We start from the raw sequence: 25,104 nt of genomic DNA on the forward strand, positions 1-25,104 counted from the left end.
ATACATATAATCGCAATAAGTGTTCGATACATTTGCTGTACACCCGTAAAAACATTCCAAAAATGTTGGTTTAGTTATTGTACATAAAAGCAAAACCTTATCATCATATGAAAAGTTGCACATTTTGTTTTTGAGGTGAGCGATTTTCCAATTTGTGTGTATTTGAGAAACGGGTAATTTGTCTATTTGAATTTTGTGTACTTCTAATGTTTAGGGTATTGACTAAATAAGCACCAAAACAACTTGCAAAATGGGTGTACCTTTGCCGTCCTCAAACTAAGTCAACACACAGCCATTAATGTCTAAACTGCTGGCAACAAAAGTGTGTACACCTCCTCGTGAAACTCCAAATTGGCCCCACAGTGTCAATATTTTGTTATTTTCCAAACTAATTCCCGATGCCTAATGATTTTTAGGTCATCTTCATTTCCACACAAAAGCACGTCACGTCTTTTATTTTGACATCGGCACTTCCTGTCACACATTTCGACATGCAGAAAACACGTTGAGGAATGACTACATCAACACGGAACGTTTAAACTGGAAATAAATTACAGGGCGCGGCGGCCAGTCGGCTGGAGCGGGGCCATCTCAGGTCACCATGTACTCCTGCCGCTTGTTGAGTCGAACCTGGCACAGCGACACGGCGCCCACCGCCACGTAGACGGCGGCCGCGATGAAGCAGTTGATGCCCACTTGGCTGTACAGACCGTAGATGTTCTGGGGAGGGTGTTGACTGCGAGAAAACACAACAACAACAACCGCGTGAGCTCACTTCCTGTCGGAACAGGAAACGGCCTTCCTACACCTTGCGCATTTCCAAATTCCATACTTCTTCCACACACTAACTGCCCGACTCCTTGGTAAGGAAAATATTTGTAAATAAATGTTTTCATTATTGTGAATGTGTTCAATTGCGTCATTCAATCATTTCCAGAAGACGTAAATATCCAAATAAATGACGAGCAAACACAGATAAGCTGAATGCATGGAACTAAAAAAGGTTTTCTCTTTTAATATTAATTAGACGATGATCAGATAAAATAGTATAAGAGTGGTAACAGTCTGGGAAACTGAAATATTTTTCCTTTCGATACTTTCCTTTTTCTCTGCTTTCCCAGGCCTGAAAATGTATCAAATCTACTTCAGTACTTGTGTAAAGAGAAATATGTACAGTATATACAGTGTGGATGTATATAATCTATCAAATCTAATAACTGACTCGTTGCGGATGTCGTCCTCGGTAAACGGGACGTCCTCGATGAGCACGGCCGACTTGGCGCTAAAGAAGATTCCCAGCATCGCCTGCGACGACAAAGAGCGCAGCCACAAATGACCAAACAATGACTTGAACGCCTCATATCATCATGAATCACAATTGCCGACAAAACGCCGTCATTGGTCGCTAAATGTGCCATTTGCATCAGAATTATTGTGATTGTGAACGGAATGTTGCATTTGCTATACAATTGTGAACAAAATGCAACGCTTGCATCATAACGGACAGCAAAATGTTTCTATTCACATTATGGTCAGCAACAAAGTGCCCTATTTGCATCAAATTGTAAACAAATTGGCCATTGGCATTATTGTTGTTAACAAAATGCTAACAACAAAACAAAAATAATTGTCAACAATGTTTCCATTCACACCAAAGTAGTCAATAAAACTCCCCATTTTTATAATTATTTTTAAATTCACAATTTGCCTCGTAATTGGAAACTACATTTTTCATTCACCTTCACCGTCAACAAAATGTTCTATTTGCATCATCATTGAAAACAAAACTCCCCGTTTGCCTCATAATTGTTAACGAATGTTTACTTTGCTTTGAAATAGTTAACAAAATGCTTAAATTGCATGGTAAACGTCAACGGTTTAATCCCCAAAATATTGAAATAAACAAATATTGCTCGTCCATACATGCTAACACAATCGCACTTCCTGTTTTCAGTCACCTGACAGGTTGCGGTGTCAAAGTCACGTGAAGACAAGAGGGGGAAAATAAATCACGTGATCAACGGATTATACTTTCTTTTCCCTTTACGCGTTGATTTGATCCGGAAACAACGAACATTCTCGTGACTGTTGTTCGAAGTTGTTTTTGCGTTTGTTTGGTGCGGCTCCGTCTACACACTGGAGGCCAACGTCGGCCAGCGTTTCTTTCTTGGCCACGATGAAGAGCACGATCGTCGTCACGTCGCTCATCCTAAATCCTAATTGAGACCAAGAAGAACGTTGCGGCTTGGGCGCTTGTTCTTACCAACATGATGACGCCCCAGATGCTGATGACGATGCCGCACGCGGCCATCTTGGGGCCGCAGAAGAGCAACGACGGCATCCTTCCCGGGCAACTCGGATCAACAGTCGCGCACAACAACGAGTTTCTCCTCTTTTGGGGCCCTTCGACAAGGACCAAAACGTTTCAGGAAGTAGTCAGCCCACGAAAGGAAGGACGACGGCCGGGCTGAGCCGACGTCGACGTCGGCGGAGGCTTTGGGTCAGCTGATCCCCGAGCTCGGCTAAACTCGGCAAAACTCGGCCGGCATCGTCTTCGTCGTCATCTTCAGGTTTAACGGCGTGTCGGTGCATTGCCGCCACCTACTGGTAGGAAGTGTGGCTCGATCAGGTACAATAAGCACATCTGTTGCCTTAAGGAAACGTATACAAATGTAACAATATTCACGTTTTTTCCTGTATTTCTATTACATCGAATCTTGTTTCGTTTTTCAAAAGCTCTCTCCCTCATTCGTCTTCTTTCCAATGTATTTTGTTTTGTAAATGTCATGAACTCCGTCGCATATAGCTTTGAAACGACATCAAACCCACAATTATTGTAATCGATTCATGTCAATTATTTTTACAATTAATCAATGAACGGGAAAAAAATCATTTCCGTTCCTTTATTTAAAAAGAAAACGCTAAATATAAATTGATCATGATTCATTTTGTGGTTTGGTCAGAAAATCGGCAAAAAAAAAAATGTTGATTGTCGTTTTCCAAAGTAAAAGCAGATGTTTGCTTTGATTCAACACCAACATATTCTAGAACTACAGAAATCAGAGAATATTTACACCTGACGGAAGATTTTGACAATTTGAAGCTGAACAAGATGTCTGTAAACGATTCATCGACCATCAAAGTAGTTGATGAATTTGGCAATGGATTAGTTTTCGATTAATTGTTACACATCTGAATGACACTTTTTTTTTTTTTATCAAGGCGATGTCACATCGAGCTTCAAAATGTTTGTTGCACGCAGAAATAAAAAAAGATGTCTAAAGGGTTTTGTGGCTCCTGTTTTTTTGTTTTGTTTTGTTTTGTTTTTGTCCAAATGGCTTTAAGGTTGCGACCCGTGATCTATTCCAATTGTCCGAACTTTTGTTTTGGAAATAATAATATGTACTAGCAGCTTCACACGAGGTGCAACAAGAGGCAATAAAACTCTGAACGTCCTCAATGCTAAATCACCGACTTATTGACTGATTTGTGGCAACGGCCACACAAAAGTGACTTCATGCAGAAATGAGAAATGTTGACTGTGGATAGGAAGAATGTGGTCTCAAATGTTCTTTTGGACTTTCGGCAAGACTGAATTGCAGACGTCTGCAACATGTGGAGTGTGTGCGCCCTCTGGTGGTGTGCAAACGAAGCACTGCCCAAGTACAATTCTGTTCTAATTTTCAATTTGCATGTAATCTTTCATAACTATTTTTCAAAACATTTCTATGGGAACCATTTTCAACTTTTATGACAATTTGTTTGACAATTATTTATGGCCAGTTACATGAACACAAATGAATTTGACTATATTTAAGCGCAGTGTTACTATTCAACCTGTGCATATTTATACAGTGCCTTACAATAATATGAAATATACTTTTTAGGAGTAAAACCCCTGCCCTATTACCACTATTAGTAGTAGTGGTGTTACTGTAGTGAGGACGGCTGTTTATTCTACTCACGCAAACGTTCATGTTCATACTAGCACAAGTGCGTCTTTTAACATCAAAACAACTCGCCTAAATTCCTTCTTTCAAGCACACGATCCAAACATCCTGCTTACTTTCATACTTTCATACTTCTCGATGTATGAATCGTCATTCATCCGCCCGGCGTACGTGCGTATTACGTTGCGTCGATTTCCCGCTGCTGTGTGACCTCTGAACCCTCATGCGGAAAGTCACTTTTTTTTCCCCACAGCCAGTGTTCTTCATCATCATCATCAGCAGCAGCAGCCATAAACGTGGGACTGTACAGTGTGTGTGTGTGCGTGTAATATTAAGTTTTACAAGCGTGTGGGCGTGGCCACAGGGCGGTAAAGCGGAGGACATTTTGTTTGCAGGCCACTTTATTTTTCTTTCTCGTCAAATTTAGGCGGCGTTTTCTTTCTCCTTCGTCCGCTCGGTAACCGTAGTAACAAAGGCGCGATGACAACACGTGCACAGATCATATTAATAATCGTCATCACAACTCATTTCAAGCGTTACAAGATGGACCATGTTGCGTCATAAACATGTCCTAGAAATGTGTACGGATGTCATAAATCTGTATTCGTATTATAAATGTATATAAATAAGCCCTAAATATATGTCATATATAGTGTTTAATTTGTCCTGAATGCGAACTGTACATAACTATATCATAAATTGCATATATATGTTCAAAATGTGGACATCATAAATGTACTATGTATAAGTATGTCCATAAATGTGTATAAATGTATAAATATGTCATAAATTTGTATTGATATTCCAAAATGAGAATATTATGATGGAAATATGTCAATATATTTTTTAAAAATGTGTATAAACATGTCCTCCAGGAAGGATGTGCATACATAAGTCCAAAATGTGTATAGCTATGTGCACGATGTATAAATGTATGTCAATAAGTTCTCCTTCCTGAGTCATGATTGTTCTCTTGGCGTAATCTTTGTAGGCCGGTTTGCTCATGGCTCTCCCTATGGTTCGCTGGAGTCCTAAAGCTTGAGAAAAGGCTTTTTGGAACCGATAGACGTCGATGACTTGAGTTTTTTAGATCTTTTGTCCGACTTGATTTTGTCGGGACAGATTCTGTTTTCGTGCTTTCTTGGTTGAACAAGTCTGGACGCAATCAGGCTCGGGTGTGATCAGTGAAAATCAACCCAAAACTGTCATTAGCCACAATTAATTCACGATTTAACAAGTACTTAATTCAAAGTAATTACTTTTTCACACAGGGCCAGTTCACTTTGAATAGTTTTTTTCCCCCCTTCCTTAAGAAATGAAATTACCATTTAAGAACAGCATTTTAAGTTCTCTTGGGTTATACTTGTCTGATATTTACATTTGTTAGATGATCTGAAACATTAAAGTGGGGAAGCTGTCAATATATCATTTGAGAAGGGGGACAATACTTTTTCACGGCGCTGCATGTCATAAATGTGTATCAATAAGCTCACAATGTATAAATGTACGTCATATTTAGCATGTCATGCATTTATGATTGCTGAATTACGCTTTTCTTCTCTTTGTGTTTGCCGTCGAAGGCGCAACGATGACGGCGACCGACCGGCGCACGCGTTAGCACCCCTGTAGCGCTCAAGAGGAGAAGATGGCGTCTGTTGGTGGCGCAGATGACGCGTTTGAGCCAATCAGGAACAAGCTATCACCGGGACGAAGGTCACGCACACACACACAGATACACACAGGAATACACACGGTTGTTTGCATACGTGTCTGTTTTTACGTGCGAGTTTGCGTAAATGCATGCGGATTTGTGTGCGTGTACACGTGTTTGTGTGCGTGTGAGTGCGCACGAATACGTTTACGTGTGAGTACATATACATACATACATATATATATATATATATATATATATATATATATACACAAACCTTTCAATGAGGTTTTCTGTGTGTATGTGCCCGTGTATGTCCATGTCCATGCGTGCGTGTGCGAAAGGTCAGGCAAGTGAGTAAACATTGGCGCGTCTCTGTGGTGAAAAAAGAAAAAAGGTTTTATTGTCATCCTCAATAAAACTTTACGGCGGCCAGGGGAAGCTCCTCCAACCTTGGTAGCGCGTTAGCCAGTGTGGGGGCAACATCCAAACGGCGGCAACACGGCAAGCGCCGCGCAAACATTCGTGCTGCCGCGACTTTCCCCTTTTAAAACACGACGACAAGGCCGCAGATCAAGATGGCTGCTCACCTCTGTTACACGCACACAAATGCGAGGCAGATTTAAAAGCAATGAAACAAAAAGTCAAGATAGGCACTCATCTCTGTCAGTGTGCACACACACGCACACACGATAGCGAGATATGACGAGGCAAAATGGAGAAAAGGACAAAGGTCTTACACACACACACACACACACACACACACAAAGTGCTTGTTGAGGTGTGGCGTCCAAAGAGCAAACACAATGAAGGATCCTGCTATCAGTGCATTTGTGCGCGTGTGTGAGGTCATGTGACTGGCTGCGAATGGAAAAATGAGAAAAGAAGAAAACGTGAAAAAGAAGTGCAGACGTGTTTGAAGAAAATCACAATTATTTTCAAGATTAGCATCCCTTGATTGATAGCGGCCTTTCACACCTACCAGGGGACCAATCGGGAAGAGTCAACAATAAAATAAAAAGACAAACAAAGAAAACATGCTGGCTGGGGGCGGGGCCTTTCAAATAACACACAAGTGCTTCCAAAGCCTCGAACAATGTTGGTCTTCGAAATGCTAATGTTGCTAATAGCTAACCCCACTATTGAGTAGCATCAGCATGCTAATGTCGCAAATTGCTAGTCCAGCATCAGAATGTTATCAGCATGCTAGTGTAGCTAACAGACCTGTTGAATAGCACCTGATTGCTAAAGTAGCTAAGTCACAGTTGGACAGCATCAACATGCTAATGTTGTTGCTGAGACCAAACCAGACTAAACTACAAGTAGAACATCAATTTGTCATTAACATGCTAATGTAGCTAAATGTTAGCCCTATTGTTGAATAGCATTAGCATGCCAGTGTGACTAGTTCCTAGTCTTGTGCTTGAGTATGTCTGTGTGGATTGTCATTCATGCAGGTCTTGGTAATCCGCAAATGTCGAATTCTGGCAACTGGACTCTTCTTGTTGGTTGGAGACGTTTCATTCATCCAAACGGCGTCTTCAGGAGGTCAAGTGTGGCGGTCTCCTATGTGGCCGGTTTGCCAGAGAAACTGTAAATTCTCACAACATAACATCCCGGTGAATTTTAAATCCACTAACACCCTCAGACAAAAGCTGGTTCACCCCAAGGGCAAAATCCTGAGAAGAAAACTAAGCAACATTGTTTACGTGGGGTTGCGCGGAGTCCCACTCTGACCCACTGTCTTATGGAGTTACACAGGGTTCCATTTTAAGGCCCCTGCTTTTTTTCAAAATTTCAAAATGTCTATGCGGCTGACAGTCAGATTCAGTTTTATGTTCCACGAAAGAAAAATGATGCATTCTCCCTTAAAGCCACTTTTGTTGTGTGTTGAGTACCTCAAAGCCTTGCTGGCATTGAACTTTTTGAATTTGAAAGAAAACAAGAGCACACGGTGTTTGGTCCCAGTGGCCCTTGCATACGTCCGAATCGTGGATAGGGAGGCCCGCCGGTTTGAAAGAGGTGTAAGAGAAGCCATTTATGTCAGAGGAGAAAAGCCGTCTCTAAATAGACATCGCCTATCGTCTGCCGGTACCAATGTCGTGACATGTCTCCCCTCAAAGATTGCCTCATTCCACGGGAAGAGTGGTGCTAACAAACTGTTTTGCCACAAGAAGAGTGAGAGATTGGTACGCGGGATGGGCGTTTCGCTGTGGCGACCCCTAACGGGACAAGCCGAAAGGAAAAGAAGAAGAAGATGGGCGTTTCGCTAATCACACCGGGCAACAACAGCGACACCCTATTGTTGGCCACCCTAAGGGAACACATGCACGAGGCCCAACTAGAGGGACTCCACAGCGGAAAATGAGAACTGAAGGAGGCCTTTGGATTCAAAGTGAAACGTCTTCCACAAACACGAACAGTCCAGTTGCCGTCAGTCAACCTTGGCGGGGTAGCTAACGGTTAGTGCCACAGTTTCACCGCATCAACATGCTAAAGGAGCGAATTGCTAGTCCAGCATCAGGAGGTCATTAGCATGCTAATGTTGCTTACCTCCTGTCCCACAGTCTAATAGCATCAGCATGCTAATGTAGCTAACTATTGTTTTGTTTCAATGTCACGTCATCGCCCTCGTTCGTGGTCATTCTTCCCCCGGGTCGTCGCCACGCAATGTTCCTCTTTATCCTCCGGGAGGCGCCGTGGAGCTGGTGGAGGCCCGATGACCACCAGAAGAAGAAAAGCCGGCGGGAGACGGGTTTAAAACTCTTCTTTGATGCTGACGGACAGCGACGATGGCGACACCAGGCCGGACGGCGACACCAGGCCACTGCTGCTGCTGGTCACCATGGCGACGCTGCCGGAGGAGGACGAAGCAGGCTGCTGCTGCTGCTGCTTCTTCTTGCTGATCTTGCGTTCTTTGGCGCGTCGGTTCTGGAACCAGATCTTCACCTGGAGGCCCAATTTGGACAGTTTCACAAAGGGGTGTACTCACTTTTGTTGCCAGCTCTTTAGACGCGAACGGCCCCCCCTCACCTGTCGCTCTGATAGGCTGAGGGCGCCGGCGAGCTCCGCCTTCCTGCGGATGGTGATATACTTGCTGTAGTGAAACTCCTTCTCCAGCTCCAGGCGCTGGTGGTCCGTGTAGACCACCCGGTACTTGTCCTTCGTGCGGGTCTTGCCGTCTGCGAGCGCACACGTCCCTGTTAGCATTCAGCACCCGATAAGTCACGTTTGTCTGCTTCCCGTTTAGCACCCGGGAAGTCACGTCTGTCTACGTTCTGTTAGCTTGTAGCATGTAGCTCCCATGAAGTCGACTTCCTCTTGGCGCTCCTTTAGCATTGGCGAGTCACTGTTGCGCGCTGCTCATCTGGTACGCGTTAGCGTGTCGTTAGCACGCCGTGATTGACAATTAACGTTAAACACACACCGCCACACTCACCCGCTCAAAATTAACAGATGTCTTGTTAAAAAGTGACAAGAAAACAAACACAATCAACTCCCCACCCGAGAAGGCCTTCTCGTGCTTTCTTTATACACTAATATATATAAATATATGCATATATGTGTGTGTGTGTTTATATACAGTATATGTGTGTATATGTATATATATGTATGTATGTGTGTGCGTGTATATATATATAATGTGTGTGTGTATGTTTACATTCATTTATACTGTATACACTGAAGAAATATCTTGAGTTGAATTTGAACATGCACATCAGTTGCACATGATAAAAATGTTTTCAACTATTTGATTATTCTCGAGTAAGAGTCACTGAGTTTATAACATTTTAATCATGTGCAACTGAAAATTAAGCATTTTTTTTGTTGTGACCATAATGAAAAACATTTCGCCTTTTTAGTTGACAATTATAATTGAAAAAAAAAATAGGATTATTATTACAGGGACAAAATGTAACAAATCACAGTGTCGTCAATTATATCAATAAACGTCAATAGCAATAAACATTTTCTTTCGAAAATAAATATAACAATATGAATAACTTATAATAATTTCATTATTTAACAAGATTGTAGTATTACTGTGGTTGAGGAACATCAGCCGGTATGCTGACAACAGCAGTGATGATAATAATAATAATCCTAATATTCATAATATCACTATAATAATCATCATAATCATAATAATAGTACTACGTAATTATATCATAATTGTAGCATGCGAGTATAATATCAAATTTTTACTATAGTAAAATAGACAAAAGTCACTATTTTAGGAGGAAGAGGATGATGATGATTATTATTATGGTCAATGTGTCGATTATAGTTGTTGTTGCTATGATTTGTACGCAAAGTCAAAAATGTGGTTTGTAATAATAATTATAACGACAATAGTCAATTAATTTGAATGTGTTAATAATAATAATAATAATGGTAATAATAATATTTTTTTTTGGAGTGGGGTGGGGTTGGTGGGGGGCGTCTTACTGGGGTTGGCGAGCGGCGTGGTCGCGCGTCGAATCCACTCGTAGGCGCTCCTCCTCTGCGGGGAGCCGGTCGATACTGGCCCGGCGGCGGGCGCGTTGAGGGAGGCGGCCAGAAGCGACGGCGGCGCCTGGCCGGGGAACTCCGGAGGACTGAAGCCGAGGTTGGGGCCCCCGGCGCCGGCCACGGCGCTGCCCGAGGGCCCGGCGATGACGGCGGCGGCGGCCGCGTAGTGATGCGCGGCCCACGAGTCGTCCCGGGCGGGCTGAGCCGGGTGAGGAGGCGGGTAAGCCGGGCTCCAGCCGCCCCCGGCTCCGCCGCCCGGCCCGCTCTGCTGGACCGGGTGGGGTTCCGCGCCGAGGCCGTGGGTGTGGGGGTGGTGATGGTGGTGGTGGTGGTGATAGCCCGAGAAGTCCGAGTACTGGGCCGGACCGGGCACTGGGAAGTTCTGCGAGCTGAGGCCGAGGCCCGGGTGTCTGCTGACGGGGTTCTGGTGGTACATGGGGGGGTCCTTGTCCAGCTGCAGGTAGCTCACGTACATGTTGGCCGGGGGTGGGGGGGTGGGGGGTGGGATCGGGGGGCCCACTCACCTGACGTGCGTGCGGTGCGAGTGCGCGTCTTCACCTGCTGCCCCCTCACGCACCCCCGCCGCCCGTTATAAAGTGGCCCGGTCACGTGGTCTGCTTTATTGCTCTCACCTGACAACACACATACACACACACACACACACACACATCCTCCTCCTCCCCCTCACTCACCTGTTCACAAGCTCCTGAAAACTTGAAACTTCATCATACGCGATGCTCACATTCATGTTAATATTTGAATACAAATTTTGGAATGACTTGCATTTTTTACGTAAGCTCCAGAAAACTGTGTGACTTTTTGCACATTGACATCTCATGTTTCTATTTTCATGAATCTTGCACGTATATATGCACTTATTTTTAACTCGTTTTTCAGCGTGACCGCCATCAAACTGTGATTTCATATTTCAAAATAAGTATGCACACACACACACACACACACATTCATGTGTGTGTGTGCATATACACAGACAGACAAAACATGAATTGAAGATGAAAACTTATTTTGAAACACAACCTTAACCTACCGATTCCAAACACATCAATATTCGATTCATATCAATTCGAATGAATTTGTACACATTTTGAAGCTTATTTAGAATCATAATCCACTTCAAATAATGACTTTATATTCAAAAAGCAACTTCATATTATTATGATATTGATTTTTTGCCCCCAACAGACATGAAATCTCCATGAAAGGTTATTTTAAAAGGTTTTCATCATTCAAACCAACTATAATCATCATCATCATCATCATCATCATTTATATCGATGCCATTTGAAATTAATACTCTATATTTGCCCATGAAAGAATTCAAGCTCATTTTTTTTAAAGAAACTCTCTCATTCATGAAATTTGTCAATTGTCATTATTCATTTATTATTATTGAACCATTTATTTCTATCATGCATATTAGAATAAGATTTGTTATTCGTTTTTTCCCTATTGAAATGCTATTCTTTCTCATTCATCATGAATACTCCATTTTACAAACTATTCAACTATTAAACAATAAGAAGCTCCTGTCGTGTTGTTGTTCTCGTTTGTTGCATTCATCTGTGACGTTCCAATTGGCGCACACTCGAGTTTATGGAATATTCTCTTGCGGAAACGAATTCGAAGAAGCGACCATTTTGAAGGTCACATGTCATCGACGTCTTCATTTTTTTGACTTTCATGAAAATGAAGCAAAACAAAAATAAAAAAAAAATCAGTCGATTTCTTGTCGTGGTTGTTTTTGGAGCGTGTGAAATTTTTGCCCAGCTGTCGTCGTCGCCGTCGTCGATTTATGGATTTACGAGTTTGCCTTTATTGTTTTACACTCATGACTTTTCCCTAAGGGACACTTCATTAGGTACACCCACCCTTCAGCTCTCTATGCGTGTGCGTGCGTGCGTGTGTGCGTAAAATACCTCATTCATCTCATTTTTGTTGTTCAATGAATTCGTCGTACTTCCAAGAAAAGCCGTAAAATTAAGTAGCGTTTATTTTAGTTTTTTTTATTTCAAAGCAAAACAAGCAAATCAACCATAACATAAGAATCGTGTATCATAAATGCTCGCTGTCGTCGTAAAATTATTTTTGTTGCTCAAAGACGTCGAAGAGTATTATTTCAATCGTTGACATGTCAATAAATTATGAATATTGTTCTTTGATGTGAAAAACATTTAAACGGATTAGTTCAGAAGAGAAAACAACTTATAAAAGTAAAAACGGTAATTGTAAAAATGTTTTTATCACAATTAAGATCAACAGCATCGTTAAAAAAAACGCAGTACATTTTTTATGTTATTTATTTTGGGTGTGGCTCTAGAATTTTGATGAGAGGAAATAGTATAATTTAATAAATAGTAAGAATATATTTTTTTTAAAATACAAAGCTAATCGTAAATTTGGATGATGAAAATATGAAATACAAAAAAACCTGATCCTTAGGCTGTAATATATATATATATATATAAACTCTGTTTTGTTGCAGTATTTGTTTACATGACTAATTCTCTAAATTTTATAAATACAATAATAGTGTGTGTATAGTATACGTGTATTAAGGTGTGTTGTGCTCGGCATCCATCTTGTGTCACCTGTCGTAAGCAAACATTAAACAGGCCAACATGGCCGCCATCGCCTTTTTTTTTTTTAATATTATACAGCTCCTTGACACACTTCTGCGGCGTACAATAACGTCTTCGAAAAATTGCATCGTGTGACGTAATGCGATGCTGCCCTCTTGTGGTCAAAGATAAAGCGACACTGCAGTGAAGGCGCGGCAGCGTGAAGACTTGAACAACCAATCACGGCAAAAGCGTGAACAGATGAACGCTAAATGCTCTCGTTTCAAAAATGTTTGATTCAAAACTTTATGCACACGTGAGTCAAGCATCTACAAACCTTCATTTACGTTATACATTTATGTACAGTCTGGTTCTGGTTGGGTTCTAGACAGATTGTAATCAGGTTCAAGTCTGGTTTTATTCAAGTGCTGGTCTGGTTCTAGTTATGTTTGCTTCAGGTTGTAGTCAGATCCTTGTCAGATTCTGGTTAGGATCTGGTCTGGTTCTCGTGAGGTTCCAGTCAGTTAATAGTCAGATATTAACCAGGTCCGGTTCAATCAGGTTCAGATTCTCGTCAGGTTCTGGTTCTAGTAAAGTCCTGGTTAGGTTTTAGTCAGAGTGTAATCAGGTTTTAGTCATGTTCAAGACTGGTTACTGTCAGGTTCTGGTTAGGTTCTACTTCGGTTTCATTCAGGTTTTGGTCAGTATGTAGTCTGGTTTTAGTCTAGTTCTAATAAGGTTACATTATGGTTTTGGTCAGATTCTTATTAGGATTTGGTTCTAGTCAGGTTCTAGTCAGATTGTAATCAGGTTGTTGTCAGATTTGAGTCAGGTTCTGGTTGTAGTCAGGTTGTGTTTAGATTATAATCAATTTGTAGTCAGGTTTTAGTTGGGTTCAAGTCTGTTTCTAGTCAGGTTTTGGTTCGGTTCTACTCAGATTGTAATCAGGATTCAGTCAGGTTTTAGTCAGGGTCAAGTTGATTTCCTGCCAGGTTCTGCTTAGGTTAGATACTGGTTAGGATCTGGTTCTGGCCTAGTAGTAGTCAGACTAATCAGGTTGTAGTCAAGTTCAAATTTCATTCTTGTCAGTTTCTGATTCTAGTCAGGTTCCTGTCAGGCCTCGATGAGATTCTGGTTGGCATCAGGTCTGATTTTGGTTTGGTTCTTGTCTGGTTCCGACCAGGTTATATTCTTGTTCTTTTCAGGCTCTGGTCAGTTTCTAGACAAGTTCTGGTGAGGTTCTGATTGTAGTCAGTTTCCAGTTTGGTTGTGTGTGTGTGTTTTAGGTCGAAGCGTTCTTAGAGTGACAAACATTTTTGGGCTTTCGTTGTGTTTTTGCGCCCTCATGTGGTCACTTGGGTACTGCAAGTCTCACTGCTACGCAATGTAGCAGCCATCCATTCATTGATTGATTTGAATTTCAATTTGGTGGTCTTGAGTCATGTTTTCACTCGGTGATGTGGTATGCTTTGGATTTTCTTTCGAAGAAAGGACTTTTTGCAGGCAACCAAAATCTGCTTTCTTCATAAAACCTCGTTACGACATTTCGGAGAAATTCTTGACGTCGAAGTGCCGCGACCGCGTAGTCATGGAGATGTCATTGTGGCACCTGTCGTCATGGTGACTGTTGACTTTGGTGTTCAATGTGAGCGTGTCAGCATGTTGCCGACACGCGTGATCGTGTTTTTTTTTCTTTCCTTCTCGACTTGACTTTCCAGTGACATCATCAAACCTTCTGTTGGCTTCTTTCTTTTTTTTTTTTGTTCGGAATCTTTCATTCCTAATCCCGATTTCACGTAGTGCGAAGGACATTGAAAAAAGTAACAACGAGTCTATTTGGACAATCTAAGGAGAAAGTACAGATATGTTTTTGGAATAGTCAAAGTAAAAAGTGGTGAGGAAAAAAACTGCTTTGGCACAAAGACCTGCTCAAGGACCAGAAGGACCTGCTGGAGGACCGGGAACTGCTGGAAGACAAGTAGCGGCTTAGTAACACTGGAGGACAAGGACCTGTTGCAGGATCAGCACCTGCTGGAGGATGAGGACATACTGGCAGCCAAGGGCCTACCTGAGAGCCAGAACCCAATGTAGGAGAAGGATCTGCTAGAAAATGATGACCTTCTGCTGGACAAGGAATTGATAGAGGTCAAGGGCCTGCTCAGAGTCAGCTGGAGGATCAGAACGCAGTAGTGGAAAAGGGCCTACTCGAGACCCAGAACCTGATTTAGGACCAGGACCTGTTGGACAACTAGGAACTGCTGAAGGATAAGGAGCTACTTGAGAACCAGGACTTGTTTTAGGACAATGGGCTACTGATGGACCAGGACCTGCTAGAGAAAAAGGACCTACTGGTGAACAAGGGTCCACATGAGAAGCAGAACTGTATTTAGGACGAAGACCTGGGGGCAAGATATTGCTGGAGAATTAGAACTTGCTCAGAATCTCCTGGAGTACGAGTAAGTAGTGGCGAACAAGGGCCTGCTTGAGAACCAGGAACTGCTGGAGAATGAGGACCTACGTGAGAATCGGGACATGTTTTAGGACAATGACCTACTTATAGTCCTGCTTGAGAGCCAGGACATCCTTTAAAGGGAGGTACTCATCATGAACCAGGACCTGCTTGAGAACCAGGACATGCTTTAGGGTAAGGATCTGCTGGAGGACCAGGTCCTAGTGGTGGAAAGGGGGCTACTTCAGAACCAGGACCTGATTTAGGACAAGCACCTACTAGAAGATGAGGACCTACAGGTAGACAAGGAACTGATTTTGAAGGGGCTGCTGGAGGACGAGGACCTGGTGCACGACAGGGTGGCAGAGTCATCCGGGGACAAGGACCTGCTGAAGGATCAGGACCTGCTGGAGAACCAGGACCTCTCCCTCATATCGGTAGTAGAAGAAGACGTGAAGGTAATCACAGGAAGTGAGTCAATATTTGCGACAGTTCATCACATCAAGTCGCCTCATTTGTCGTGTTTGTTCGACTAAAAGCGAACACGCACGCGTGCACACTGCCAGTGGGCGTGGCCCGGCGCTATAAAGGCCTCGCAGGTGGCGTGCTCGACCTCACACCGCTCGGCTCCTCTTCATCATCATCTTCATCCTCATTGGACCGCTGCAGGTAAGCCCCGCCTCCAAGCGCCGCGGTCGACAGGCGTGCGGTCCTGACGTGCGGTGTGTTCAGCTGCCTGTGATGGCGTCGTCGTGGCTCCGGGCGTTGACCGTGCTGGTCCTGATGGCGGCCTGCCGGCCCGCCGCCGCCGAGCCGCAGCACCTGTGTGGCTCGCACCTGGTGGACGCCCTCTTCCTGGTTTGCGGGGACCGCGGATTCTTCTACAACCCCAAGAGGGACGCGAACCCCCTGCTGGGTGAGCCGCCGCCACCGGGAGTGATGTCATCCCACAGACACACACATACATGCAGGCACAAACACAAACACACTCGCCCTCACACACTTGCAGATATACACAAAAGGACACACACACACCGCATACAAACTTGCACAAACGCAAACACAAAGTGCTGTTTGTGACGTGATGACATCATCAATCAAACAATCAATCGATCGTCGTCGTCATGCCGCCGATGATGCAGATTGAGGGCATTTGTGTGCGCGTGCGGCAGGTTTCCTCCCTCCGAAGGTGGGCGTGGCGGCGGGCGGCGACAACGAGGCGGCGGAGCTGGACTTCCAGGCCCTCCAGGACCACATGGAGGTGCTGGTCAAGCGGGGCATCGTGGAGCAGTGCTGCCACAGGCCCTGCAACATCTTTGACCTGCAGAACTACTGCAACTGAGCGCCGAGCGCAGCCGAGCCTAGCGCAGCCCGGCGGCTTGGTGACGAGAGCAGCGGTGTTGTTGTCTGCCACCAAAATAAATGAGATTATTTTTCCTAAAAAAATAAACTTTTCTGAATGGACATAGAAGTTTGTTGATGTTGTTTGACAATTTCACCCAACATACAAGTTTTTCCGACACACGAACCGTCAATCAGCCGTTTTGTTTCTTTTGTCGCTTTGACTTGAGAGCACAAATTTGAGATATGTGCTCTGCGAACGCAACTCGACTCACCAAAAGCTATTTCGAAAGTGTAAAACAATAGAGAGAAGAGCAAATCCGAAAGAAGTATAATGAAGACACAGGAGAGAGATTTTGAGAAAACAAGTCAAAAAAAAAACTCGGATTATGAATTACTAAATTTACAACATAAATAATACGTAGTTATAATTAATGCCTTACCATTGTCTGGAGCTTTTCTAGGCACTCAAAGACGCTTTACAATTTCACATATTATTCATTCACTCCACAGTCACGCCAAGTGGTGGTAAGCTACTTGTGTAGCCACAGCTGCCCTGCAGGGGGCAGTCTGCCGGAAGCGTGGCTGCCATTCTGTGCCTACGACTCCTCCGACCACGACCAAACATCCAACCGCGTTCATTCATGGGCAACGTGGGTGAAGTGATGAAATAAGTAAGCATATAAACAAGTATGTGAGGTGGTGGAATCTATACATTGATATACAGGATCTATTTACAATTTTGCACTGATTGATTGGTACTCATTCCATTTGTTTTTTTAATTACAATAAAACAATACGCAACACAATACATTTATTGTATTCAAATGTGTAATGAATGTAATCAGTGTACTGTATATGTATTTTTATCTACAACTCTAACCAAAGGAAAACATGTTTCTGTATTGACTGATTGATACAATATATTATTGCATTGATTTAACGATTAATAGTCGATTATGACAATACAGTACATTATCGTATCATTTTTATAGACAAATAAAATTTAGAGAAGGGTAAATACATTCATTAGACATTTGAAAATGTTCCCTCTCTTTTGTTGATTTTGCCATTTTATTGATGTGAATTCTTCATGTGAATTCACAGCTTTGTCTGTAAAGCAACGCAGTAACCACTCCAGATCAACAGGGGGCGAGCGAGCGATGCGGTTCGCAAGGGCCGTTGGTTCAACACGAAGGAGTAGAAGCAGTCGGCATCGCCAGTGTTCCGCTAGTCGAGCTAATCTGTCTTCATCGTCGTTAAACGCAAACAAATCGAACCATCTCCCCAAATTTCCCATCCGGGGACGTGACAACGTGACGCCGCCAACATGCCCGAGAGTAAGTTGGCCCGCTAGCATGCTCGCGCTTGTGCGAGCATGCCACGACTGCAAACGCGAGCAGGAGCAGGAGCTAACCGTGCTAGTCAGCTGCCGGTTGTTCAGAGATGTGCTCTATATACTCCCTTTGTGATAGTTAAGCGGTAATCGTATTTTATTTCGTGTATACTGTATGTAAATAGGCTAACAGATAAAAAGCTGTTCAGTTTAATGTGCACGAAAGAGGTATGAGTATATATTGGGAGATTGTGTCTCAATAATGTAGAAATAAAGATGCAAGATTCGAAGATGATTAGAAGTGCATTCGGGTGTCTAAAATGGGAGTGTGTGTGCACCTGGTTCACTTCATTGATACAAAGTGGTCCACACACATATGCTAACATTGGGAATGTGTGCGTTGACAGCGGAGAGTTATTCCAACCCTCTGGCTCCTGAGGGTCACGATGTGGACGACAGATCAGCTGCTCAGTGAGTATTCACGGCCTCGCTTGTGTACTCTCATCTGTGTGGGCGCTAACTCAAATGTATGTGCGTGTCTGCAGGTCAAAGTTAACCAATGACGACTTCAGGAAGTTGCTGATGACACCGCGTGCTACGCCTTCTTCGGCCCCGCCCTCCAAGTCCAGACATCATGAGTGCGTCCGCCACGACGACGACCGGCAATGACAAGATGTCAACATCACATGGCATCATTGGCATCATGTGACACAAACGTGGCTAAACATGACAATAATATGACCGCAGCAACATAACTACAAAAAACATCACATTACAACAGCACATTACTACATGACGACAACGTGATGATGACATAACGTTACAACTTGACAACATGACAATAACTATCTAAATACGACGACATAAAATTACATTGCAACAGCCTAACATTTTGTGACAATATGACAACAGTATGATTACAAAGTCATTTAACAGTTATGAAAACAATAATGTAACATTACATCACGCCAACAGTATGACTACAACAATAACATTGGAACCTCACAACAACAACATAACATTGCAACATCACTGCAACGTAACATCATTTTACAACATGACTACAACATTAGCATATGACTACAACCATGTGACAATATGACGACAACACAGCAACTGAATACAGTATTATAACGTGACAACAAAACATTACAACATAACTAAGCAACAACACTAACTTGACGTTTTTTGCTTGTTTGTTTTTTTACCCAGAATGCCGAGGGACTACAACGAGGATGAAGATCCTGCGGCGAGGAGGAGGAAGAAGAAGAGGTTGGTTTGATTGATCCTATTGATTATTTTGACTTGATGACTGACCAATGTCGTATTTGTGTGGCCGTTAGCTACTACGCTAAGCTACGCCAGCAGGAGATGGAGCGCGAGCGCGAGCTGGCCGAGAAATATCGCGACCGGGCCCGAGAGCGGCGGGACGGCGTCAACAAAGACTACGAGGAGACGGAACTCATCAGCACCACCGCCAACTACCGAGCCGTCGGACCATCGGCCGAGGCGTGAGTGCGGCTAACGTCTGACTCCAACCACGACGCCTCTTGTGCTAACTTGCTAACGTGACACAGGGACAAGTCGGCGGCGGAGAAGCGACGTCAGCTGATCCAGGAGTCCAAGTTCTTGGGTGGTGACATGGAGCACACTCACTTGGTGAAAGGCCTCGACTTTGCGCTGCTGCAGAAGGTGACGCACGTTCACAGTTTGCACACAGGATCTTTCTACAGCGGACCTTATAGTCCGCCCGTTAAAAATCTCTGTCTAGTGATCGGGGAGTCAGGAAAACCACGGCACCACCCAAAAGCCAACCGCGACTCCGCCCAAAACCAATCGCATTGTTTGTTTGTGCGTCAGGTGAGAGCTGAGATCAACAGCAAAGAGAAAGAAGAAGAAGACATGATGGAGAAAGTCCAGAAGGAAGCCAAGTAGGACCTCACTCACTCTCCGTGCCTTTGGCATCCTCAGTGACCTTCACATCACACTCCATGCGTGCGCGTGTGTGTGTGTGTGTGTGTGTGTGACAGGAAAGATGTGGAACCAGAGGAGAAAATTGAATTCAAGACTCGTCTCGGTGAGTTTAGCGTCGTCACAAATTGCGGCGGTGTCGAGGAAATACACACACACACATCAACAAAGGTGCACGCACATTAACACACACACACACACGTTAACAAACACAAAATGATCACGTACTCCTTCGCGTCCGTATTTTGTTACGGAAATCACTGAACGTTGACCCGTTACGGCCGTAACACTGAATGTTCCGGATAATGGGGAAAAATCAAATCCAGCGTCTGACATTACCGGCGCGTCCGCATTGAACAGCTGCTCGGTGCGCGGCGTTTTATTCCGTCCCACGACTGCCAAGACGCGGAGGCGAAAGTTCTCCTTGCGTCCGGTGTCAACGCATTAAAGTCACTGATCTCCGCCTCTATGCTAGCGAAGAATGCTTCTGCCAAAAGTGTCACAGAGGGAGGACGAGGAGTGGATAGGCCAAGACCTTGTCGGAGCCATGCTAATTGCTAAGCTATTGTTGCAAGCACTCGTACTTCTTGTACGTGTACAAGAAGTGGATTGCACAAACTAGAAACCAGACATAAACTATCCTATTCAATCTGTTATTTGTTTATTTGCAAAATGGAGTGCTTGAGTTTTAACTTTGACGCTTGAGATATAATTAATGTGCTTTGAGAGGCTTCTCTACATTGACATTTTTGGTTGTTACCAGCGTGGAAAACAGAGTATTAGCAAAGGTGAATTCATGCACCGACGCAGATATTTTGGATGATGGAACGTCAAAATCTCAAATAGTGGCACTTTGAATCCGAATCCATTATAAGGTTGACGTAATAAAAACATTAAAATGACAAATATTGAAGCCATAATTTATTCCCGATTATGATTTTATGACTGTCGCATGGAAATGTTCTTGACAACATTTTGAAAATATGGAAATTCAGACAAATTTGGACAAATTCTCCTGCGAGTGAATTTTTATAGGTTGGCGGCGCTGCCTACAACATTAACACACACACACACACACACACAAACTGCTGTTGTTTGGTAGATTTTGTTTATGTTTTGCTTTGTGTAAAAGTTTACTGTCAAAGTAAACATAAAACAAAGACAATTGAAACAACCACGAAACTTTGCCGTCTGCTATCTTAATGCTAACGCACAATGCAAAACACACCCTGGAGGGGCTAACAAAACAAGCATCGATGTTGCGGTGTTTACAACCCTTTAAGCGAAAGATATTTGAAGAAAAGCGGCGAAACAACGTGTAGACGGACAATATAACAATACTCAGAGGCAGGCACATACGGTATACTTTAACCTCTGCAAAGAACAACTAATAGTGGACGTGTGCATGAACGCCCGTGTCACGAAAAGGCGCCGAGTCACCTTGTTGCCGGCGTGCGGTCCCCAGGTCGCAACATCTACCGCATGGTGTTCCGCTCGGGGGCGCTGGAGCGGAACGAGCTCTTCCTGCCGGGCCGTATGGCGTACGTGGTGGACCTCGACGACGAGTTCACCGACACCGACATTCCCACCACGCTCATACGCAGCAAAGCCGACTGTCCCAGTATGGAGGTACGCGCTCGCACACGCGAGAAGGCGTGCGTATGCGTTAATCTTGTGTGTGTGTGTGTGTGTGTGTGGAACAGGCTCAGACGACGCTGAGCACCAACGACATCGTCATCTCCAAGCTGACGCAGATTCTGTCTTACCTCCGCCAAGGAACTCGACACAAGAAGATCAAGAAGAAGGACAAAGGTGATTATTCACTTAATCATGTTCAACATTCAACATTCATAATCATTCATTCTTCATACCCGAAGAATGCAGTGAACACAACAAAATGTCGCGGACTCCGCAAGACATTTTGACATGCTTGAGCTTACTCTATTCCCGGTGACTTTGGTTGTTATTAAGAAAACCGTGGAAAATGATGAGCCATCAGCTCCTAAATGACTATACTATATACGAACTCTTATGAGCTATTTTTGGTTGTCATCGTTATATTTGTCCCAACAAATGTACCTTTAGTTGTAAAACACACAAACAAGAACAGAATGCTGAAGAAACGAGGGTGGGCTCATCAATCTGCTTCCATGACTGCATAGCCGTATGCCTGTATTATACTGCCCCCAGGTGGCCAAGGCGCGCACACCGGAAGGAGCGGCACAATGTCCGTTGAATCGAAGCATAACATTTTTAATTCAAATGTTAATTATTTGACATTATTGTATGTTTTGATAAAGTCAAATAATATATCGAGTGCTAATGTTAATTATTTGACATTATTGTATGTTTTGATAAAGTCAAATAATATATCGAGTGCTAATTTCCTTATTAAAAAGCACATTACATGCATTTTTGTTGCTGTTTTTTGGGACTGTTTTGAGTTGGCATATCTTCTATCTCCGGGCACCACTGTATTTATTATGACGTAACATGAACACGTTTGTTGTTATGGGCGTGTAAATAATGTGTTTCAGGTAAAGCAGACGAAAAAAGAGCTCCGGAAGCCGACATCGGGTCAGTAACAAAACACGCGGTTGTCGGCTCCTTGTTGTTGTCGCCGTCACGTCGTGTGATTATGTGTGTGTGTGTGTGTCTCGTGCGCAGCATCTTTGACGACATCGGCGACTACGTGTCGTCGGCCGTGCCCTCGTCCAAACCTCCCAAAGACAAAGAGCGGCGACGAGACCGCGACAGAGACGACGAGAAGAAGCGAAGACACGCCTACTTTGACAAAGAACAACAGGTTAACACATGCATACAAACACACACACACACAACTTTCATAAAGAACAGCGTTACAGTAACACAACACTACAACACACACACACATTTCACACATATTGTACACACGCAATCAATGTTAACACACTACGTGAAGACACACAAGAGTAACACACACACTATGTACAGTGCTGTTTGACTCAAAACAAAACATGTTCTGCTGGGGCGTGTGTGTGCGTGTGTGCGTGTGTGTAGGTGGTGGAGGAGGCAGATACAGGTATGTGATAGATGAACATCAACTCTCTTGTTAGCCGGGACAACATTGACTTTGTGTGTTAATGTCGTGCGTGTGTGCGACAGGTCCAGGATCAGTGCGAGATCAGCTGAAGTTAATCAACGAAAAGTTTGCGGGCGCAGCAGGCAGCCAGTGGCAGGGCCAGGATGCATATCCTTCTCTAGTCACAACGATGCGGGTGGCGCCCAACGTGCGTGTTACCGTGTGTCCGTGCGTGCGTGCGTGTGTGTGTGTCCTTAACATGTGTCACGCCGTCTCAGAGGAGAGAGACGAAAGAACATCTGGGAGATTTCTTTGGAGGATCAAACTCTTACGCTGAGTGTTATCCTGCCACGTAAGAAATGCAGACACACAAACGTAATTGCTGTTTGAATGTAAACAAAACACGTCGTCACGCGTGCGCGCAGGATGGATGACCTGGCGGTGGACAGTGACGAGGAAGTGGACTACAGTAAGATGGACCAAGTGAGTCGCGCCCGCCCCCCATTGCGCGTCATATAACGCTTTGTAATGCTTCCGTGCGGCCCGACGAGGGCGCCGGTGAGCGTGTGATGTCACGTGACCGTGTGTGGCCTTGCAGGGCAACAAGAAAGGTCCGCTGGGTCGCTGGGACTTTGACACTCAGGAGGAATATTCCGACTACATGAACAACAAGGAGGCGCTGCCCAAGTACGTACAGTCTGACTCCTCAGGCCACGCCCGCCGTGGGTGTAATGCGGTCGTCCTCAATGAAAGCAGACGGATTATCTTTGTGTTTGCAAACATCTTCGCAAAACAATGATCAACATTTTTGCCCGTTTTCTGACGTGTTACGGACCAATCCGTTTAATTCCAATTTGAAACAATGCCCTGTTTTTGAATAAAGGGATGGGAATGTATTTTTTTGTATTCGATTAATTGAAAAAATAATCGACAGATTAATCAATTTTGAAAATAATTGTTAGTTGCCGCCCTAATTTGATTACAGCTGTTCCCGAAAAATAAATCAACACACACACCCATTCATGTCTAAATTGCTGGCAACAAAAGCGAGTACACCTCTAAATGAAAATGTCCTAGTTGGGCCCAATGTGTCAATATTTTGTAAGGCCACCATGATTTTCCCCCCTTGGGCATGGAGTTCACCAGATCAGGTCAAGAACATTTATAATCATCAGACTAAAATTTATATACATCATTTTTAGTTTCCCAACTCTTTGAATGAATGAATGAGTGACGTTACGTTTGTGCACTTTATCAGTCGGCACTCTATTCACTTCGATTTATTTACTTGAATTAGTTCTCAAGGCAGATCTGCCGCATCCAAAATGGCTGACGAACTGACATCGCAGCCACTCAACCCGCAAGATGAGGCATCTATGTTTATAGGTCCCACCTCCACAACATGACGGTGTGTGTGTGTGTGTGTGTGCGCGCGCGCGTGCATCCCCACAGGGCGGCGTTCCAGTACGGCATCAAGATGTCGGAAGGCCGCAAGACGCGCCGCTTCAAGGAGACCAACGAGAAGGCCGAACTGGACCGCCAGTGGAAGAAGATCAGCGCGGTGAGAAGACGGAGCACGCGCCGTCCACCTCTGCTGTCGTGTCACCATTATGATGTCATTATCGTGCGCCTCTCTCTTTCAGATCATCGAGAAGAGGAAGAAAATGGAGGCCGACGGGTGAGTCTCAACTGGGTTGATAATCCTTCTCCATCCTCTATAGTGGCCTCCCTAATCACTACAAAGGGATTTGTAGTGTACTTTTTTGTAGTCCACTAGTCCACAAAACAACTCCTGGACCCCCAAATGCTGACTTCTAACACTTTGTTTTATTTCCCCCCCGCAGGGTGGATGTGAAGCGCCCCAAATACTGAACTTTGTCCTTTATTTGTTGTATTTGATCAATCACTACGATCTATTAGTATTAGCAATTATTGGTTTTATTTACACACACACACACAATTTCAGCTGATTAAAAAGAAAAACATCACTTTTGACTGAATCTTGTGATTGGTTCTTCCTGTACTTGTGGATCACATGACCTGCTTGTGTTAATAATCACACACGCAAACGTGAATAAAAAAAAAAAATCAAAATGTCAAAATTAACAAAAAGTTTTGAGTTTTCACGTCAGAATTGAATGCCACAGGTATCTATAGGTAGATAGGACACGCCCCTTTTGAGCTGCGTCCCTCCGGCGACGCTAAGCTAGGAAGGTCAAAGTCGTCAGCGCCTTCCGTGTGTGGATGGCAAGAA

The 25,104-nt window shown here is 43.9% G+C and overlaps 4 protein-coding genes and 1 long non-coding RNA gene across 6 annotated transcripts; 3 read left to right on the forward strand and 2 right to left on the reverse strand.

The window, feature by feature from the left end:
• Positions 1–439: 439 nt before the first annotated feature.
• LOC133467055 (ribonuclease kappa-B) lies at positions 440–2,516 on the reverse strand. The gene is made up of 3 exons (XM_061751503.1): positions 2,264–2,516; positions 1,223–1,305; positions 440–736 (listed from the first exon to the last, which is right to left on the reverse strand). Exons 1-3 carry the CDS (start codon positions 2,339–2,341, stop codon positions 592–594), a joined length of 306 nt encoding a protein of 101 aa, XP_061607487.1. The 5' UTR covers positions 2,342–2,516; the 3' UTR covers positions 440–591.
• On the forward strand, positions 2,491–6,608 carry LOC133467058 (uncharacterized). Its single transcript, XR_009785120.1, has 2 exons — positions 2,491–2,629; positions 5,531–6,608. It is a non-coding gene; the product is annotated as an uncharacterized LOC133467058 (long non-coding RNA).
• A 1,750-nt stretch (positions 6,609–8,358) lies between these two features.
• cdx1b (caudal type homeobox 1 b) lies at positions 8,359–10,588 on the reverse strand. Its single transcript, XM_061751492.1, has 3 exons — positions 10,051–10,588; positions 8,635–8,783; positions 8,359–8,550 (listed from the first exon to the last, which is right to left on the reverse strand). Exons 1-3 carry the CDS (start codon positions 10,586–10,588, stop codon positions 8,359–8,361), a joined length of 879 nt encoding a protein of 292 aa, XP_061607476.1.
• On the forward strand, positions 10,387–17,030 carry ins (preproinsulin). Of its 2 annotated transcripts, XM_061751502.1 has the most exons (3): positions 10,387–15,810; positions 15,874–16,057; positions 16,314–17,030. In XM_061751502.1, the coding sequence occupies exons 2-3, from the start codon at positions 15,883–15,885 to the stop codon at positions 16,481–16,483; spliced, it is 345 nt and encodes a 114-aa protein (XP_061607486.1). In that variant the 5' UTR covers positions 10,387–15,810; positions 15,874–15,882; the 3' UTR covers positions 16,484–17,030. The 2 variants fall into 2 exon arrangements, with proteins under 2 accessions (XP_061607486.1, XP_061607485.1); XM_061751501.1 differs by having other exon boundaries at positions 10,387–16,057.
• A 626-nt stretch (positions 17,031–17,656) lies between these two features.
• ik (IK cytokine) lies at positions 17,657–24,838 on the forward strand. Its single transcript, XM_061751482.1, has 20 exons — positions 17,657–17,822; positions 18,226–18,289; positions 18,364–18,456; positions 19,031–19,090; positions 19,162–19,329; positions 19,396–19,510; positions 19,679–19,749; positions 19,849–19,895; positions 21,255–21,418; positions 21,493–21,601; positions 22,327–22,366; positions 22,457–22,595; positions 22,829–22,850; positions 22,934–23,017; positions 23,118–23,202; positions 23,276–23,333; positions 23,449–23,537; positions 24,303–24,411; positions 24,494–24,528; positions 24,695–24,838. The coding sequence occupies exons 1-20, from the start codon at positions 17,813–17,815 to the stop codon at positions 24,720–24,722; spliced, it is 1,590 nt and encodes a 529-aa protein (XP_061607466.1). The 5' UTR covers positions 17,657–17,812; the 3' UTR covers positions 24,723–24,838.
• The last annotated feature ends 266 nt before the right edge of the window (positions 24,839–25,104 follow it).

The sequence above is a fragment of the Phyllopteryx taeniolatus genome, chromosome 17 (genome assembly GCF_024500385.1).
Source record: "Phyllopteryx taeniolatus isolate TA_2022b chromosome 17, UOR_Ptae_1.2, whole genome shotgun sequence".
NCBI lineage: Eukaryota > Metazoa > Chordata > Actinopteri > Syngnathiformes > Syngnathidae > Phyllopteryx > Phyllopteryx taeniolatus.

Bases quoted from the DNA above. Each gene is read 5' to 3' on its own strand.
- ins (XM_061751501.1), top strand. From the start codon at position 15,883: ATGGCGTCGTCGTGGCTCCGGGCGTTGACCGTGCTGGTCCTGATGGCG. The intron at 16,058-16,313 runs GTGAGCCGCCGC...CGCGTGCGGCAG, and splicing joins GGACGCGAACCCCCTGCTGG to GTTTCCTCCCTCCGAAGGTG.
- LOC133467055 (XM_061751503.1), bottom strand. From the start codon at position 2,341: ATGCCGTCGTTGCTCTTCTGCGGCCCCAAGATGGCCGCGTGCGGCATC. The intron at 1,306-2,263 runs GTAAGAACAAGC...TTGTCGTCGCAG, and splicing joins TCTGGGGCGTCATCATGTTG to GCGATGCTGGGAATCTTCTT. The intron at 737-1,222 runs GTCAGTTATTAG...GTTTTCTCGCAG, and splicing joins GAGGACGACATCCGCAACGA to TCAACACCCTCCCCAGAACA.
- cdx1b (XM_061751492.1), bottom strand. From the start codon at position 10,588: ATGTACGTGAGCTACCTGCAGCTGGACAAGGACCCCCCCATGTACCAC. The intron at 8,784-10,050 runs GTAAGACGCCCC...GTGCGCTCGCAG, and splicing joins CACGCCGCTCGCCAACCCCA to ACGGCAAGACCCGCACGAAG. The intron at 8,551-8,634 runs GTGAGGGGGGGC...TTGGGCCTCCAG, and splicing joins TCAGCCTATCAGAGCGACAG to GTGAAGATCTGGTTCCAGAA.
- ik (XM_061751482.1), top strand. The intron at 19,091-19,161 runs GTTGGTTTGATT...TGTGGCCGTTAG, and splicing joins AGGAGGAGGAAGAAGAAGAG to CTACTACGCTAAGCTACGCC. The intron at 22,596-22,828 runs GTTAACACATGC...GCGTGTGTGTAG, and splicing joins ACTTTGACAAAGAACAACAG to GTGGTGGAGGAGGCAGATAC.